The sequence below is a fragment of the Musca vetustissima genome, unplaced genomic scaffold (assembly GCF_032173495.1).
Source record: "Musca vetustissima isolate MV318-11 ecotype Yass unplaced genomic scaffold, APGP_CSIRO_Mvet_v1 utg37970, whole genome shotgun sequence".
In the NCBI taxonomy this organism is placed as follows: Eukaryota; Metazoa; Arthropoda; class Insecta; order Diptera; family Muscidae; genus Musca; species Musca vetustissima.
This window is the reverse complement of record NW_026874251.1, coordinates 48,940-68,431: the sequence shown is the minus strand read 5'-3', so window position 1 is coordinate 68,431 and position 19,492 is coordinate 48,940. Positions and strand designations below refer to the sequence as shown.

General features: G+C 36.3%; 1 protein-coding gene across 1 annotated transcript; it reads left to right on the top strand.

Moving 5' to 3' along the window:
* The first annotated feature begins 7,011 nt into the window (after window positions 1–7,011).
* LOC133331985 (prolyl 4-hydroxylase subunit alpha-1) lies at window positions 7,012–19,055 on the top strand. Its single transcript, XM_061540371.1, has 8 exons — window positions 7,012–7,223; window positions 7,348–7,502; window positions 11,275–11,428; window positions 11,589–11,839; window positions 12,046–12,206; window positions 14,876–15,421; window positions 15,499–15,664; window positions 19,027–19,055. The coding sequence occupies exons 1-8, from the start codon at window positions 7,012–7,014 to the stop codon at window positions 19,053–19,055; spliced, it is 1,674 nt and encodes a 557-aa protein (XP_061396355.1).
* The last annotated feature ends 437 nt before the right edge of the window (window positions 19,056–19,492 follow it).

Here is a 19,492-nt window from a genome sequence, read left to right as displayed (position 1 = left end):
AATACTAATTCACGTGTTTCACTTTAAGACGAATTTAAAAACATTTCTCCTACAATTTGTTAAATTTTCCTTCTCTTCGAAGAAAACATTTTCAGACACAAATAGTTTATTCCATTGTCTATTAAATTTTATTTTTCTTTCATTTGATTAACGATACATACATACATTTCTAATGGAGATTGTTCAATTCCAATTTATATGTATGTAGCATGTTTTATTCAATTTATCTAGTGAATGGTGTTTATTTGTTTATCTTAGCGTTGTCTCTCTGTCACTGGCAGGTTGTTGGTACTTCATTCATACACAAGTGTGTAACAATATTTACTCAGATGTCAGTTAGTTCAACAGTTATACATACAGGTGAAAAACAGATACATATGAGTGTCCCTATGAAACCACAGTTATTTGGTTCATCGAATGTTTGCCTACCTGCCAAAAAGTGTGCGTGAAATGTAACGTGTTGGTATTGTTACTGTTGTTGTTGAACGTCGAATGTTCACGAACACAACATTTACACATAATTTTGTCAATTATCTTTCAAACTATCGAATCGAATACGACTAGATGGCGTGTCAAATCTGTCAATGTTTCATTGTTCTATATTCGATGTTTATTCACTGATATTCGATGTGATGCAGTTCAAGTTATTTGACACATGACTTTGGTCAGGTATTGATGTCGTTAACAGCTATTGGTGAAATATAGGATTTAATGATTACATAGAAAAATGTATGGCTTATTTTTTCTAAATTTAAACATCAATCAATAGAAAGGTCACACAAATAAATTTATTAAAGAATATGTTTATACCTATATTTCCAAAATTATAGAAGTAATCCTTAAAATATTTTTTGAAAAAATCTAAATTAAATTATAATCTAGTCCCTGCAAGAATATATTTAAAAAATCCATGCTAATGCCTAGACCCACCCTGCGGACAGTAGCAACACGTAATGCGATGGAGAACTGCCGGGAGAAAAGGAGAGAGGAGAAACGTATTTTCAGAAAAAAGAAGCAAGAGCAAGAAAAACGAGAGCGTGAGCAAATCGAGAGGTACGGGAGTCAGAATGAAGTTCGAAAATTCTACCAACGGATAAAACACCAAACCGAAGGCTTTGGTGCAGGCACATCCTCCTGTAGAAATAAAGAAGGAAACCTGAAACAGCGTGCTGAGGATCTGGAAGGAGCATTTTGAAAAACTTCTGGTATCAAATAGTAGCAGTGAAGTAGATACACCAGAACTAATAATAGATGACAGGATAGAGTGTATACCACCTAGCCAAGATGAAGTAGCAGGTGCCGGTGGATTACAAGCCGAACTATTCAAGACTGGTGGTCATATGTTGGTCAGGAGCATGAACCATCTGATTAGTACAATTTGGCTAGAGGAATGCATGCCCAATGATTGGAACCTCAGCATCCTGTGTCCCGTGCACAAAAAAAGGAGACAAGACGATATGTGTCAACTATAGAGGAATAAGTCTCCTTCCCATCGCATATAAAGTGATATCCAGCGTACTGTGTTTATGACTGAAGCCATTGGTCAACGACATTATTGGACCATGCGGCTTCAGACCTGGAAATTCCACCATTGACCAGATTTTCACTCTGCGCTAAATCCTGAAAAAAACCCACGAAAAACATATCGACACATTCCATCTATTCGTCGACTATAAAGCCGCATTCGACAGTCCTATCTGTTCAGAGGTGTATAAAGTCATGTCTGCGTTTGGTATATCTACAAAATTAATTCAGTTATGCAGGATAACTTTAACAGGCACAAGATCAGCAGTTAATGTTGGAAAGGACCTCTCGGAGCCCTGTAATACCGGACGAGGATTCCGACAAGGTGATAGTTTGTCGTGTGACCTTTTTAACATCCTGCTGGAAAAGGTCATACGAAAAGAAAATTGAGAAGGAGTCTGCCAAAGTGGGTTTGGCAGTAAATGGCGAGAAGACCAAGCTGATGGTATCAACGCACAAGACGTCCAGTAGACTCGGACCAACTGTGGAACTTGAGATCTACAGCTTCGAGGAAGTCAAAGATTTTATATACCTTGGTACCGCCATAAATTAAACGAATGACATCAGATTTGAAATTCGGAGAAGGATAGTGATGGCCAACCGATGCTACTATGGTCTTAGCAAACAACTAAAAAGCAAGGCCACCTCCCGCCATACCAAACTCACACTCTACAAGAAGCTGATACTACCCGTGCTGTTATACGGATCTGATGCATGGGTACTTACGCAAGCAAAGAGGCAGCACTTGGAGTGTTTGAGAGAAAAATTATCCCAAAGATCTATGGACCGATCTGCGTTGACGTTGAATATCGTCGTCAAATGAACTATGAGTTGTACCAGCTATTCTCGGACATCGACATTGTTAGACGTTTTGAGCTGCTGCGACTACGTTGGGGAAGCCCAAGAATACGAAAGAAATTGCTAACACTCAGTTTGAGAGCTGGGTCAATGGAGCGAAAATAAAGCGGGGCCTTCTTAATGAACAAACTTTAATTCTTTTTGAAAACTTTATGTAAAGAAAGTTTTATTCATCAGAAGTCCTTAAAATTACCTAAAAAATAAGCAGATACTTCCTTTATGTTGGGGGGCTATATCAAAAAAAGGACCTAAATCGAAAATCTTGTGGAAATATATAGATACTTCGGTAGAAATTAGTTAAAAACTCACCGAAATAAAAATAAAAAGCGGACCTGTGACATAGCCCCCCAAACCTGAACCTATTTTAAAAATTTTCTGCATATATTAATATCAACTCCTAAAACTCCAATTTCAAATTGATTTTACGATGGTGAGAGATGCCGATATAAGTGGGCTACACAAAATTTATGGTGAAGGGTATAAAAATCCACTCTTATGTATAGTCCTCGATTTTTTTAATTCACACTTGTTTGCAGTTATCTACAAATATTAGAAATATCCACACTTGTTTACATTCATTAAAAACTATTAAAAAAACGCTAAAGCATGGATCCTGAAGATCCAAGAATATATTTAAAAAATCCATGCTAATGCCTAGACCCACCCTGCGGACAGTAGCAACACGTAATGCGATGGAGAACTGCCGGGAGAAAAGGAGAGAGGAGAAACGTATTTTCAGAAAAAAGAAGCAAGAGCAAGAAAAACGAGAGCGTGAGCAAATCGAGAGGTACGGGAGTCAGAATGAAGTTCGAAAATTCTACCAACGGATAAAACACCAAACCGAAGGCTTTGGTGCAGGCACATCCTCCTGTAGAAATAAAGAAGGAAACCTGAAACAGCGTGCTGAGGATCTGGAAGGAGCATTTTGAAAAACTTCTGGTATCAAATAGTAGCAGTGAAGTAGATACACCAGAACTAATAATAGATGACAGGATAGAGTGTATACCACCTAGCCAAGATGAAGTAGCAGGTGCCGGTGGATTACAAGCCGAACTATTCAAGACTGGTGGTCATATGTTGGTCAGGAGCATGAACCATCTGATTAGTACAATTTGGCTAGAGGAATGCATGCCCAATGATTGAATCCTCAGCATCCTATGTCCCGTGCACAAAAAAGGAGACAAGACGATATGTGTCAACTATAGAGGAATAAGTCTCCTTCCCATCGCATATAAAGTGATATCCAGCGTACTGTGTTTATGACTGAAGCCATTGGTCAACGACATTATTGGACCATGCGGCTTCAGACCTGGAAATTCCACCATTGACCAGTTTTTCACTCTGCGCTAAATCCTGAAAAAAACCCACGAAAAACATATCGACACATTCCATCTATTCGTCGACTATAAAGCCGCATTCGACAGTCCTATCTGTTCAGAGGTGTATAAAGTCATGTCTGCGTTTGGTATATCTACAAAATTAATTCAGTTATGCAGGATAACTTTAACAGGCACAAGATCAGCAGTTAATGTTGGAAAGGACCTCTCGGAGCCCTGTAATACCGGACGAGGATTCCGACAAGGTGATAGTTTGTCGTGTGACCTTTTTAACATCCTGCTGGAAAAGGTCATACGAAAAGAAAATTGAGAAGGAGTCTGCCAAAGTGGGTTTGGCAGTAAATGGCGAGAAGACCAAGCTGATGGTATCAACGGCCAAGACGTCCAGTAGACTCGGACCAACTGTGGAACTTGAGATCTACAGCTTCGAGGAAGTCAAAGATTTTATATACCTTGGTACCGCCATAAATTAAACGAATGACATCAGATTTGAAATTCGGAGAAGGATAGTGATGGCCAACCGATGCTACTATGGTCTTAGCAAACAACTAAAAAGCAAGGCCACCTCCCGCCATACCAAACTCACACTCTACAAGAAGCTGATACTACCCGTGCTGTTATACGGATCTGATGCATGGGTACTTACGCAAGCAAAGAGGCAGCACTTGGAGTGTTTGAGAGAAAAATTATCCCAAAGATCTATGGACCGATCTGCGTTGACGTTGAATATCGTCGTCAAATGAACTATGAGTTGTACCAGCTATTCTCGGACATCGACATTGTTAGACGTTTTGAGCTGCTGCGACTACGTTGGGGAAGCCCAAGAATAAAAGAAATTGCTAACACTCAGTTTGAGAGCTGGGTCAATGGAGCGAAAATAAATCGGGGCCTTCTTAATGAACAAACTTTAATTCTTTTTGAAAACTTTATGTAAAGAAAGTTTTATTCATCAGAAGTCCTTAAAATTACCTAAAAAATAAGCAGATACTTCCTTTATGTTGGGGGGCTATATCAAAAAAAGGACCTAAATCGAAAATCTTGTGGAAATATATAGATACTTCGGTAGAAATTAGTTAAAAACTCACCGAAATAAAAATAAAAAGCGGACCTGTAACATAGCCCCCCAAACCTGAACCTATTTTAAAAATTTTCTGCATATATTAATATCAACTCCTAAAACTCCAATTTCAAATTGATTTTACGATGGTGAGAGATGCCGATATAAGTGGGCTACACAAAATTTATGGTGAAGGGTATAAAAATCCACTCTTATGTATAGTCCTCGATTTTTTTAATTCACACTTGTTTGCAGTTATCTACAAATATTAGAAATATCCACACTTGTTTACATTCATTAAAAACTATTAAAAAAACGCTAAAGCATGGATCCTGATTTTTTTAATCCACGCTTACTGCTGGCCTTTAAAAAAATTTTGAAAATTAACCCGCTGGTGTAAATTCCGCGTAAAAATATTTAAATAAAAAATGTACGATTGTTAATAGTACTTGGAAATATAAGGTTGGGGGAAAAGAAATCCATTAGGCCGGTCGTCGAAAATGTCGATGACAGTCGTAACATCGCCTGGGAGCTAAAAATCGACCATAAAACTATTTTAAACAAAAAACCGGATTTCAGAAGAAGATCGATGTTTAGGTGCTACACCAATTAACAGAAAAAATATGTTGGATCGAATTTGCATCTGCGAAGCCTTGGCAAAACGGAATGAGATATACCCATTTCTTTTAGGGATGGTTACTGGAGATGAGAAATGGATCGCATACGATAACCCTGTTCGAAAACGATCGATCATACAGTGGTCAAACCAGGACTAACGCTCAGGAAGGTTCTACTATGCATTTGGTGGGACTAGAGGGGGATTACTTATTATGAGTTACTTCCATATAGCCAAATGCTAAATTCTGATCTCTACAGTCAACAACTGGACCGTTTTAAGATAGCAATTGACCAAAAACGTCCAGAATAAGCCAACAGGAGAGGAGTCGCGTTCCACCAGGAAGTCTTAGAGTTCATATACAAATAATCGATTTCTTTTTCGCCAACCTTATATTTTAGAAAATTTATGGTTATGTTAGTCCATTAAAAACATTTTTACAAATCCACCTAAATGTTTACGATTGAAGACATATTGTAAAAAAACTCCCTGTTTTAAAATTTTTTTAAAAATATTTAAAAAACTGTTATTCATTATATTTCTTTCCGCAAATCCAAGCAAAGTAGTCTAATTTATTTTTCCAAAAATATTTTTAACAAATCCACAGCCTTTGGTCCTATATACCTTTCATGATCATAAAAAACTACAGGACATTGTCCTGTATATTGCATTTGAAATAGAATGAATTATATTTTGAGGAATTTACTTACCTCAGCTCAAATCGCCAAACCCCTTCCTTATGGAAATATTGCGTTTCAGCATGCTTACGATTATCACCAACATCATTGTATATATTCTGGATTTGTTATGTTTTTCTAAAATTAAACAACAGACAAATAAAAACAAATTAGCATGGTGTATTACTTCCTTGCAAAATTTTCAATTGTATATTCAGTGGCATCTATAAATAACAACGGCAAAATAAATAATAATATTTAAATATATCCTAAACATATCTGAATTAAGTAATACATTTTTAATATATGTATAGAAATCTATAGAACAAAAATTTACTTTAATTACTGAATGCTTGATGAACCATAAATATTCATAAAAAGAAAGAAGAGAGACATATTATGAGAACACATATGACCTAACCTTTGTTAACCTCTTGCAAAAAAAATCAAAGAACTAAAAGCTTTTTGGCATATTATCCCAAAATTTGGGCAAAAATTCAAAACTATTCTAGCAAAAGATTTAGTCGTTGAAAAGATCTCTAAACGTTAACAACCTTACTATACCAAATACCACAGATTGACAAAAGAATTTCATAAAACCATCATCAAACCGGCAATTTCTATAACAATCATTAATATTCAAAATTAAACAAAAACGAAAAAATATATCGTTGACTAGACAAAACTGAACTCAGACCATGAACTTGACCAGCTAGTCAGTCAGCTGTTTAAGCCAGAGGCCAAATTCATGTTAACATCAAACCAACACATAACTACAATAACAAGTTTTCTGCCAAAAAAGCTAAAGGCAACAGATCAAAAGTTCACTGAACCCCACGGACCCACGGCTAATATAGCAGAGAAAGAAAACAAATAGGAACAAGAACAAACAAAAACAGAGAAAGATTCCAAACACCATAGACACCAATAGCCAACCCAATAATGAAATTTTGTTCAATTTTTTCGTTGGCATTGTTTGCCTTTTTCTTCAAAACGAATTTCTTGGTAAATGGAGAATTGATTACAACAACCACCAGCAACACCATTACTGGTCAAGATGATTTACTTGAATTACTGCACACCGAAAAAGTTATAATTGGTGGCCTAAGGCATTACATTGATGTACAAGAACAAAAATTGGATATCTTAAGAAGGTAAGGCACAAAGGGAAAATTATTGAAATTATCATAGAACAAATATAATCAGAAAATTAACTATGAACAAGGGATGAAATGAAAAAAAATGTATCGTAATTTTTTTCAATTTTTGCAATTTTAGGAAAACTCAAGAAATCCAAAATATTTACGATGGTGTTGGTGATAATCGTGAAGGTTATTTAAATAATCCCATTAATGCCGTAACTATGCTGAAGCGTATAACCTCCGATTGGAAGGGTTTGACGAATTTTGCTGAAGATTATTTGGATACCGAAGGTAAGACAAATATCTCTGTAAATTGCAAAACAAAAACATCCGGTCTATACAAAACTGGGCATAACTCTAGTTTAGTAAAAACGATCAAATTTTTTTAAAATTTTTTTCCAGAGGTAAGAATTTTTAACCTAATTAAGGGGATATATTTTTCTCTTGGGGAACGTACCCGGTTACCCGGTTATTTGACCCAGAAGTTAGGGTACGGGTACCCGGTTATATCCGGTTCTACGGATCTGGTTAATATAAAATGGGTATCATTTTAAAGGTTATAAAAATTTCCATTTAGTGGTGATATGATGGAGTTTTCTCAAACCGTTTTGGAGATACAGTCAAAAAACTGAATTTTGGACTCCGATTTTATTGAAAACTCCCTTAAAAGTCGAACTTAGGTCCATTATAGTCCCTCTCCAATACTGATAGACCACAATTTGCCCTTTCTAAAATAACCGGGTAGGTCCCCCAAGAAAGAAAGATACCCTATTAATTAGGGTAAAAATACCTACCTCTGGAAAAAATGCAGAAAAATCTGATCGTTTTTACTAAACTAGAGTTGTTTCCAAAACTGTAGATCAATGTATGTGTTTATGTTTCGGATCTAGTAGTGGTGGATTTTGTAAGAAAATTCAAAAGGAGTGTATATTTTATGAATATTTTTGAACGATATAGAGTGTTGGATTTTTCAAGAATATTTTCGAAAGTTATATAAGACCATTAGGCGTGGATTTTTTAGGAATATTTCGATTTTTATTTGCGAAATTTTTGAACGGTATATAAAAACAATAGACTTTTGAACAATAAACCAATAGGCGTGGATCATTCAAGAATATTCTTTAAAGACAATAGCCGTGAATATTTTAAGAATAATTATTAACAAAAAATGTCACAAAGTGGTCTGGACGAGGCCTAATTATCAAGAACGCCTTGACATTGACTGATATGGATCATTTAATATGAACGGCAGAAATATTCTCGACACTTCGGCTAACCCTTTATCAAACTGTAGACTTACATTTTTCTAATTTTACCGAATTTTCCAACCTCAGTGTCTGTCATTTTCTCAGAGAAAATTTCATTCAAAAATTGGGCTATCGTGTTTTTTATTTTATATTAGTCTTTACGGATCTGATCTAGATGTAGGAACTCAAAATTATGTATAGATTAAAAAAATATATTAAAATCCACGTTTAAATGATAATCTATATAATTTGAAAGTAACGGACAATAACCATTGTTGTAGTCGCTGTATACCAAAGGAAAACCAAGTTGGTTTCTGACTTCTAGGAGTCGTCCTGATGGTCCCATGTTATGTAGGGCTACAGATTTGTAAAGGGGTTCGGGAACACCTAAATAAGATTCCTTTAAAAAAGAATACCTATAAATAATTAAAAAAAACCGTTAAATTTGAATGGGTACAACTATACCACGGTTATTGATCTACTTTTTTGGTTATTGACCGTAGGTTTCCTTAGACCTTCGCAAATCGTTTTTTGCTTATTTATTTATTTTTTGCTGATACATATGACAACCATTGAGCGGAGCAGTATAGTCAGACAGGAGAGACCATATGATACTTTACACAACTACCACTGAACTCTAATTCTCTACGTGTGTACATTAGGAGCCTGGGCAATAGATCGCAATATTTGGAAGCTCCTCCACTTTTTTTACCTTGGCATCTTTTCCGAAGCATATTTCCCGAAGTGAATATTTTCCCCATAAGATTATTTTTTTATTTTATACAAGAAATTCTTGGTTCATTAGAGCCGCTAAATATTGACCGATCATTATCAAAATAGACATTGTAATTAGTAGACCAGATATTCCTTTACCGTGTAACATTTGTGATATTCGGCGTATAATAGTGGTCTCACATTAAGTCTTCGGTAAAATTGTGAGGTATTCGGGTGATGATTGTAATAATATAGGGAATAAAGAGAAATCCATTATTTTTATATGAAGTATAGGATTTTATTAAACATGCTTCGGAATGTCCGATTTGGGCCAAATATGCACCGTTTTGTTGTATGATTTGTTGCCATTTTGAAAGTAATTTCATAATGCCTCTCTCAGAGAAATCCTACTCTCTATTTGCAAAAAACTCTAGTAGTCGATTTTCACAATCCTCCCTAGATACCAATTTTTTATCTTTAAAGAAATTTTGCAATGAAAATATGATAATCGCTTGGTGGCGAGTCCGAACTGTATGGCGGATGCATTAAAATTTCACAACCGTTGTCCTGGTGGAACACGACCCCTATCCTGTTGGCCAATTCTGGCCGTTTCTGGTTAATTGATATCTTCAAACGGTCCAGTTCTTGACAGTAGAGATCAGAATTTAGCGTTTGGCCATATGTAACGCATAATAATCCCCTTCCATCCCACCAAATTCATTGCAGAACCTTCCTGACCATTAGTCCTGGTTTGGGTTTGAGATGCTTCACCGCTCTTTGACCACAATCATTTTCGCACAGGGTTATTGTATGTTATTCCATCCTATTTTTTCTGTTAATTGGAACTTCTTCTTGAATTCAGACTTGTGTAAATGGTTTAAAACAGTTTTATGGTCGATTTTTAGCTCCTGGGCGATGTTACGACTGCTAACATGCCGGTGAACTTCGGTCATTTCTCCATTTTTATCGACATTTTCGAATACCGGCCTAATGGATTTGTTTTTCCCAGCCTAATATTTATAGGTGTATATGTGTTATGATATTGTTATTGATATTGTTGAGTACCCCAACAGATGGCGTAAATATAGCGTTGGTCGCTTAAAATTTTACATGAAGTTCCGTTATGGTCAGGCACGACGTCTATAATTTTCGTTGATGTTAAGATATATACGGTTAAGGGAATATGACAAAATACTTAGAACGGCTCTTAAGATTACAATCGGTCAATATTCCTTAGGTCGAATCAATCAAAACCTAAAGTGACAAAATTTGTGTTTTATGGCGAAAATATTCTACTCGGGAAAACAAGATTTGGAAACAATGCCAGGGTTAGAAAGTGGAGCTGTTGACCTATAATCGGTCAAGAATATTGAACCGTAGAAACTTAGATTTTCGTGGTAGTTGTGTAGAGTACTATATGGTGGTGTAGGGTATATATTGCTCCTCTCACTGGTTTATAAATATTTTCACTTACAGTAGTTTTTATTTGGCTGCCTTGCACATAGCATAGCACTTTGGATTTAGCTAGTAAAATACAGTTCTTTAGTACTTTTTATCAGATTCCCTTGAAGATATCTGCACTTTTGACTTTCCTGCACAGAAATCTATTGCAAGTGCTGTTTGTGCAGGTAAGTTAAACTACGGTATTCCTTTGTATCTTTCAATTATTTGTAAAATGCATATTTGTAAAATGCAGCGTCCATCCCTAAATAAGCAAGGACTACAACCACTGCAAAAAATAAACTAGGTAGTGTTTATAGGTAGGGATATATGGCAGTCCCATCACCTACGACAGCCTGCATGTCGCTGTTTAACATTTTCAGGTATATAATCGACATTTCTGGAAACATGTTTTGTAAAACTCGAGAAAAAATTAAGGGTTATATTATAGAATAAAATTAAATAACATAATAAATATTCCTCTGTATCCAACGTCTATCTTTAGCCAATAAACTCTGCCCTTCATGTTCATAGAATTTTAAAACTCCGCAGGTCTATTTTCTTGACATATTCTTAATTAATTCCAATTAATTATCTTTCGAATGAGTTCAATACAATAAACAAGTAATTTTAATTTCTTCTTATTTTAATTTCTCTTTCAGAGCTAACCAAAAACATTACACAAAATGAAGAAATCACCTTCCCCACCGATGATGATTACGAATCGGCTTTGTTTGCTCTGCTGCGTATTCAAGATATGTTCAAATTGGAACCACAACGATTGTCAGTGGGTGAAGTGAATGGCATTAAAATGGGGTAAGTAGGCGGCGACTAATTTAAAATTGCTTCCAAGAAATTGTAAATTGAAAATTAACACAAATGATGGCATTAATGGTAATCATTACCTTGGCAATTCCTTCACTACTCACCACTCACACTCACACACACACATTAACATACGCTCTTATTCCCATAGTTCTGAAATGTCCTGGAGTGATTGTTTAGAACTTGGTCTAAAGTCAAATGAGAATGGTTATCCCGCAAATGCGAAATATTGGATGGAAACGGCCTTAGAGAAGATACCTATTGTGGGGAATTTGCAACAGCAACAACAAAATTCTACGGAAACGGATATCACAGATTCGGCTGCTAAAAATTTAAATTATTTTAGAATAAAGGCACGTTTGGAAGTTTTAGGAGCTCTGATGAATGTGGAATATAAATCAGGTAGGCGATTATTCAAAGGATATTTTTTTAGTGTGCAATATTAAATGTTTTCAATAAAAAATAAATAAATCTACCACAATCATAAAAGCGAAATAAAGTTTGTTATTACTTGTTAAATTTGTGAAAATATTTTTCTGTAACATCAATTTTGTGTGTAATTTAATTAATATTGTTCATGTTTTTTTTCTTTTCTTTATTTTTTATAGGCAATTTAGACAAAGCTTTGAAAATAGCCGATGAAATGTTACAATTCAACCCGAAGCAAAAAAGTGTTATTAAAGCTATGAAATTAATTAAGGACGATATGGAAAAGACGAAAAAATCTTTAAATGGAAAACAGAATAAAAAAGCAGAGAAAAAGGTAAATGTAATAACGAAATGAAGAGACGTAGGCGGCAAAAATTTTGCTTACATGTTTTTAATGTCAAAGCTAATATTGAAATGTAAAATGGGGTCCCTGGGTTCAAGTTTTGATATAGCAAATATATAACCGTATCTCCCGATTTAAGGTAATTTTTGTCTATTGGCACAGAGTGTTCTCTTTGGGTACCAAATGTCTATGCAAAAATTTATATATGTAGGTCCACGTTTGACATTAAAAACATGTAAGCAAAATTTTGGCAACCTATGTCAAGTGGTTCGGCAGTTAATGAGTTTATACCCAATTTTTGGATAAATACTCGGGTATTTACCCAAGTATTTACCCACGTTTTAAAGTATCGTAAAACTATCCATTCTAAAACGATTTGGTGACAGAAACCCGGAAAAATGGTGTAAGATGTTGGATTACCGATTCAATACAGTAATCACCCAAATAAATACCCACAAATGGGTATTTACCCAATTTACCGGGTATTTATCCACTGCCCATCTCTACGCATGGTAGGATGGAACAAGCGTATAAAATACTCAAAAAAAAATAATCAAAAATTCACGCTAAATATTAAAAATACCGAAAATCGGTAGATATCAATCAAATACATTGTACCCAGCACCTCAAACGGTGGCCAAGCCAGGACTAACGGCCAAGAAGGTTCTGCTATCCATGGGTGGGACTGTAGGGAGATTATTTATTAGGAGTTGCTTCCATATGGCCAAACGCTAAAGTCTGACCTCTACTGTCAACCACTGGACCATTTTAAGATAGCAATTGACCAGAAACGGCTAGAATTGGCCAACAGGAGAGGTGTCGTGTTCCACCAGGACAACGCTAGACCACACACATCTACAGTGATTCGGCAGAAACTTCGGGAGCTTTTTTGGGAAATTTTAATGCATCCGCCATACATTCCGGACTTGGCACCAACCGATTATCATATAAAATAAAAAAAATATGGGAGGGACCTTTATATAGGGTATACACCTAAAGATGTGCCGATAACTTTAAAGTTTAAATTTTAGGCTAGACCAAAAAACGTGGAACTATATTGAAATGTTCTTGGGTAGAAATTCATTTACAGACCTCAAAATACCACCAAGAACCCGTAATGACTAAATATAGGAACTTCGGTTTTTTGTTGTCATTGCATCGACAAATTATATAAATGTTCGAGTTCCTATATAGTTTGGGTCTGTCTCTATATTTCCCGGTTTAAAAAGGTTGCATCTGAAGCTGAAAAGTTGATGGGTCCACATACCATATGCAGGGTATGTGGACCCGAATGGGATGCATAAGTTGGCTGTACCAGTCCGATCTTGGTTGAACTAAAAACAATCGCACATTCCGTTCTTCTGCTGTCATCGGTGGTGATTCTATTCAAAACTCTGCATTTGCATGGTATTGATTTATACAGGGATTGTTTATTATATTTTTGGAACTATTTTCGGAATCGAGCCATGAGACAATGTCATGAATGATTCCGACTCTAACCTTGTCTCGAATATAGGTGGTATGCACAGGCAACTTATTTAAATTGCGGACGTTGCACCCAAAATTTTGAGACTTCTTAAGGATTTATTTCGACCCATGGGGCGAACAGTCTGCCTGCGGATATTTTAATATACCAAAATCTGATGCAATTTATGACAGTTTCAATGGCAACCATCTTAGTAGGATTAGCAATGTATGAGCCAAATTTCAAAGATAAATGTGGTGACCTCTATCGTGATTTCTTCTACCATGAGGATGTAATGGGGGGAGAAAACTCATGTTATAATAGGACCTTAAACATATCGAAAAATACATGTCAAAAAGATGATTGAACATCTCAAAACACCTATGAGTGGGGCTACAGTTATATGGGGCAATAATAAAACGGAGATCAATATTGATATTTTTTGATAGTGCGATTCGACAGCCAATGAAAAACCAAAATACAAAATTACAGTCAATTCGGTTGTTATTCAATCAGAACCCAAAATACCAAATTGCCGTCAATTCGGTTTGAAAACGAGTCCAAAATACCATTTTGCAATGTCTGTGCAAAATATCAGAGCTCTGTCTTAAATATTGCGATCTCAATCGTGATTTCAGCAGTCAGACGGACACTTGTAAATCGACATAGAATATTATTCTGGGGTCTCCGATGAATAGTTCGAGGTTGTGTAAACGGAATGACAAACCTAATATGCACTCCTCCTTATAGTGGAGGGTATACATATATACTTTATTGGATCTCCAACAAATATTGCGAGGCGTGTCATATGGAGTCACAAATTTAATACACATTCCGTCTTATGGTAGAGAATATAAAATAAAAAATAGGTTTCTTGAAAAAGTTATCTACATCGAAACAATATTTAAAAGGTTAAGTGGATTCTTGAAAACTAATTATACCGTAATTACCCATCCGAATTTAATTGAAAATAAAGTTAGTACAAATAATGTAACATATAAACTCCCTCGACCTTTCAAAAACAAAATTTTAACTTTTCTTACATCCATCCGCATCATCAACAACATCATCTCAACATATATTCTTTTCGATCAAATCTTCAATTTCCTTTTCTAATTCAATTTTTCTTTGTTCTCCCTCCCTCACATTGTATCTTGTATCTTTTCCACAAACACCCATACCCACACAGATTCCAATCAAGAAAACTGACGAAGAATTGATGATTGAGGAAATTTGCCGGGAGGCAACCAATAGCCAACAACAGCAGCAACAAATCCATACCGCCCAACTGGAAACATCAACCGACAACAACAACAACGACAACCACAACAACATTCCTCAATGTTCTCTGGTTGCATACAATTCAAAATGGTTGTTGTTACAACCACTGAAAGTGGAAATTTTGAATGTAGATCCTTTCATTGTCATCTATCATCAAGCTGTGAATGACAAGCAATTGAATGAATTGAAGGAGTTTTTGGTTGAAAAACAGGAGGAGGACAATTCCATTGGTGGTGATGGTGACGACGACAATGGCATGTTACAGTTGACAAATATTGGTCTGAAAAAAATGCACCGACTCAATGAAAAATTGCATTCAGTCATTGGTCATGAACGTGCAGCGTTGAATGCCAGAAATTGGCGTTTCGATTTTTACAATTTCGAAAATATTATGGAAGTGGAGAAGACTGCAACGACGACGAAGCAAAAATCAGTTACCACAAGACAAGCTGGTGTAATGTTCAATGTAAATATTGAAGAAGTTACGCAGAGAATATTTTCAGTATTTTGGTATTATTTGTGTTGTTATTTTTCTTTTTGTAGTTGCAACAACCAAAAATGGGTGGCTCGGTGATATTCCCTCAACTCCAATTTAGTGTTAGTTTACCCAAAGGGGCCTTACTTTATTGGACAACATTAAACGAATTTGGCTCAGAGGATTATCGTTCGAAATATTACGTCTGTCCTGTTATTGGAGGCTCACAAATAAGTAAGTATTGAAATAAATGTTAAAATGTGGATGTAATTTAAAAAAAAATGGGAATATGTTATAGGTTGAAGTAAAATTTTCACCGTAAAAGAAAAACATTATAAAGGTATAGATTCGAATTAAATAAAACATCGGTTTCTGAAATGGAGACTTAGATGTTACCATAATCAGAAATGTTTTCGAAAGTGGTATTGAAAAATATTGAGTTGCCGATATATGATTATTCCCGAATTGTTTTACTTTAATTTTTTTTATAAAATATTCTCGTTATTTATTTTTTAAATATACACCTTATACAGGGCTTTAAAAAATAATGTATAAATTCTACGCCTTGTACAAGGCTTTACCAAAATAATATATAAATTCTAGGCCTTGTACTTAATTACTTAGCTAGCTTGTTAGAGAACGGTTGTTCCATAAGCCGAACTTAAAAAAGATTTCAAAACGCGTCGGTCTTGCGTATCTCCGCCAATTTGAAAGACCACGTTCCAAGATGTTGTTTTCTACCTGGTCTTTCCATCTAAATCGTGGCCTTCCCCTTCTACGGGAACCATCTGTAGGATCGCTTTTATATGGCTTTTGAGCTGGGACATTCTCATTCATTCGCACGACATGGCCTAGCCATCGGAGAATTTTTCTTTCAAAACCCCTAAGAGCTGCCTCATCTGCTTGCGCAAGTACCTATGCTTTAGATCCATTTAACAGCACGGGTAGTATCAGCGTCTTGAAAAGTGTGAGTTTGTTCTGGCGGGGGGTGGTCTTGTTTCTAAACTGCTTACTTTGACCATAGTAGCATCTGTTGGCCATCACAAACTTTCTCCGAATTTCAAAACTCATGTCATTAGTTTTATTTATGGCGATACCAAGGTATATAAAATCTTTAAATACCTCGAAGCTGTGGTTCTCAAGTTCCACAGTTGGTCCGAGTCTACTGGACGTCTTGCGCGTTGATACCATCAGCTTGGTCCTCTCGCCGTTTACTGCCAGACCCACTTTGGCAGACTCCTTCTCACACGACAAACTATCACCTTGTATGACTCCTCATTCGGTATTAAATGGCTCCGAGAGGTCCTTTCCGAACTAACTGCTGATCTTGTGCCTGTTAAAGTTATCCGAATTAATTTTGCAGGAATGCCAAACGTAGACATGGCTTTATACACATCTGAACGGATAGGGCTGTCGAATGCGGCTTTATAGTCGACGTATAGGTGGAATGTGTTTTTCAGGATTTGGCGCAAAGTGAAAATTTGGTCAATGGCGGATTTGCCAGGTCTGAAGCCGCATTGGTATGGTCCAATAATGTCATTGACCATTGGCTTCAGTCGTTCACACAGTACGCCGGGTAGTACTTTATATACGGGAAGGAGACTTATTCCTCTATAGTTGGCACATATCTTCTTGTCTCATTTTTTGTGCACGAGACAAAGGATGCTGAGGTTCCAATCATTGGTCATGGATTCCTCTAGCCAAATTGTACTAATCAGCTGGGGCATGCTTCTGACCAGCATCTGACCACCAGTCTTGAATAGTTCGGCTGGTAACCCGTCGGCACCTGCTGCTTTATTGTTCTTGAACCGATCTTGGCTAGTAGCATTACGACACCCCTGATCGTACCATGGGTTTCTTGGTGGTGGTTTTTGGTACCCAAGTGTTGCTTTTGCTGCAGTTTGTAGGGAGTGGGCAATTCTTAGCCATTGTGCGTCTATACTATTATCGGGACAAGAAGTGCTTTCTTCAAACAAATGGGTAAGTTGAGCGGAGTAGGCCTCAGCTACCTGTTGTGTTTGCAGCTTCTCGACGTCGAATTTCCGTGTTGTGTTAGATCGCACCTTTGCTGCAACATTAAGACGAGTGCGAACCTTGACTGCTACAAGGTAGTGGTCCGAATCGATATTCGCTCCTCGGATCGATCGGACGTCTACAACACTGGATGAATGCCTTCCGTCTATCACAACATGATCAATTTGATTTCTCTTTGCTTGATCAGGAGAGATCCAGGTGGCCTTGTTTATATCGAGATGCTTGAATCTGGTGCTGCTAACTAACATGTTTTTGCTGCCGCGAAGTTAATCAACCTCATGCCTTTGTCGGATGTTTCTTCATGAAGGCTGAATTTTCCGACGGTGGCGCCAAAGATATTTTCTCTTACGATTTTTGCATTTGCAAGATCTCCTAGCAGAACTTTAATGTCATGGCCAGGACAGCGGTTATATGTTGTTTTTAGGCGCTTGTAAAATATATATTTGGTCTGCTTCGGTCGGAGTGTGGGCGCAAATAAGACTGATGTAGAAGAACTTCGCTTTTATACGGATTATAGCAATTCGCTCATCTACTGGAGTAAATGTGAAGACGCAGTCTTTTATTCTCCCGTTAACCATAAATCCGCAGCCAAATTCATGTCTCGTTTCATGGCATCTGTAATACAGTGCGTAATCATCTGATTTACTTACGCCAGTCCCTTTCCATCGCATTTCCTGTAAGGTAATAATATCGGCTTTGTACTTCTTGAGTATATCCGCCAAAGCGAACACTGCGCCTGTTCTGTACAACGTGCACACATTCCATGTGCAGATTCGCAGATCGTGATGCTTTATACGTTTGCGGGGGTCGTCAACATTAGGGGGTTTTGGTTTTCTTTTTCTTTAGTTTTTCATATTAGGAGGGGTTTTCTGAGTGTGGGCAACTAACCCGACGCCTCAACCCATTTTAAAGTTCTTATGGGTGAACTCGCGGCGTATATCTCTATTTTAACGGGCCTCGCCATGTTAAAGCTAACCAGAGCCGTTGCTTGGTATCTATCATCCCCTAGGCCAAACCTAGGCCTTGTACAGGGCTTTAAAAAATGTATGCCCTAGATGGGTATTGAAAAAGGTCATTAAAATATACACCCTGAATAGGTCTTTAACCTTGGGCATGTCCTTTAATAAATTATTTAAAAGATCGATACCCTGGGCAGGTCCTTAAAAATTATTTAAAAGATCCACACCCTGGGTAGGTGTTTCAAAAAAATAATTTAAAAAATCTATGCCTTGTGTAGGTCTTTAAAAATATAATTTAAAAAATCTACGCCTTGTGAAGGTGTTTAAACAAATATTTAAAAAATGTACGCCCTGGACAGGGATAAAAATTATTAACAAACTCTACGCCTTGGACTGGGTTTCAAAAAAATATATATATATTCCTCTAAAAGACCCAATATGTTCCTCTTTGCACATTTAATTTTGGCCACACATCACTATGTATTTAACGACTTTATCAAACAAATGTTATCACAGCACATTTTCAAATATTTTTTCTATTTTTTTTTCTTTTTCAATTACTAATCCAAACAATTTTTATGTCATCTTCTTTCTCATTTACAGCTGCCACCACCTTTGTAAGAGAATCCTAAAACAGTGGAACCGAGCTGGAGAGTAGCATTCGATCAACACTGTTGATTACCATCAAACATTAGTTTATTAATATTTAACATTTAAGACAAACTTGTAGCTAAGACTTTTTTATTTTACCAATAATAATAATAAAACAACAAAACAAATATTGAAACATAAACCCCCAGACATCAGAAAAGGCAACAGATATTTATTACACAGACTGTCCAAAGTGACGTTAACCATCAATTAGTGGCAAACGTCAAGACGATAACGTTTACAACAAAACAGCTACTATCAAAACGCTACATCATCTTCTTCGTCCATTTGGATATTGCGTTGGTGTATCGCATCGTCAAAATGTCAAGGGGATAATAATAACACTGCCAACAAAATTTATTTCAAAGTCAATAAATTTACATTTATTATTATACTTCTTAATATTGTTTAATTGACG

Coding starts and splice junctions, on each gene's coding strand:
- LOC133331985 (XM_061540371.1), top strand. CDS start 7,012: ATGAAATTTTGTTCAATTTTTTCGTTGGCATTGTTTGCCTTTTTCTTC. Junction 12,207..14,875: donor AAGCAGAGAAAAAGGTAAAT/GTAATAACGAAA, acceptor ATTCCAATCAAG/AAAACTGACGAAGAATTGAT. Junction 15,665..19,026: donor TATTGGAGGCTCACAAATAA/GTAAGTATTGAA, acceptor TCTCATTTACAG/CTGCCACCACCTTTGTAAGA.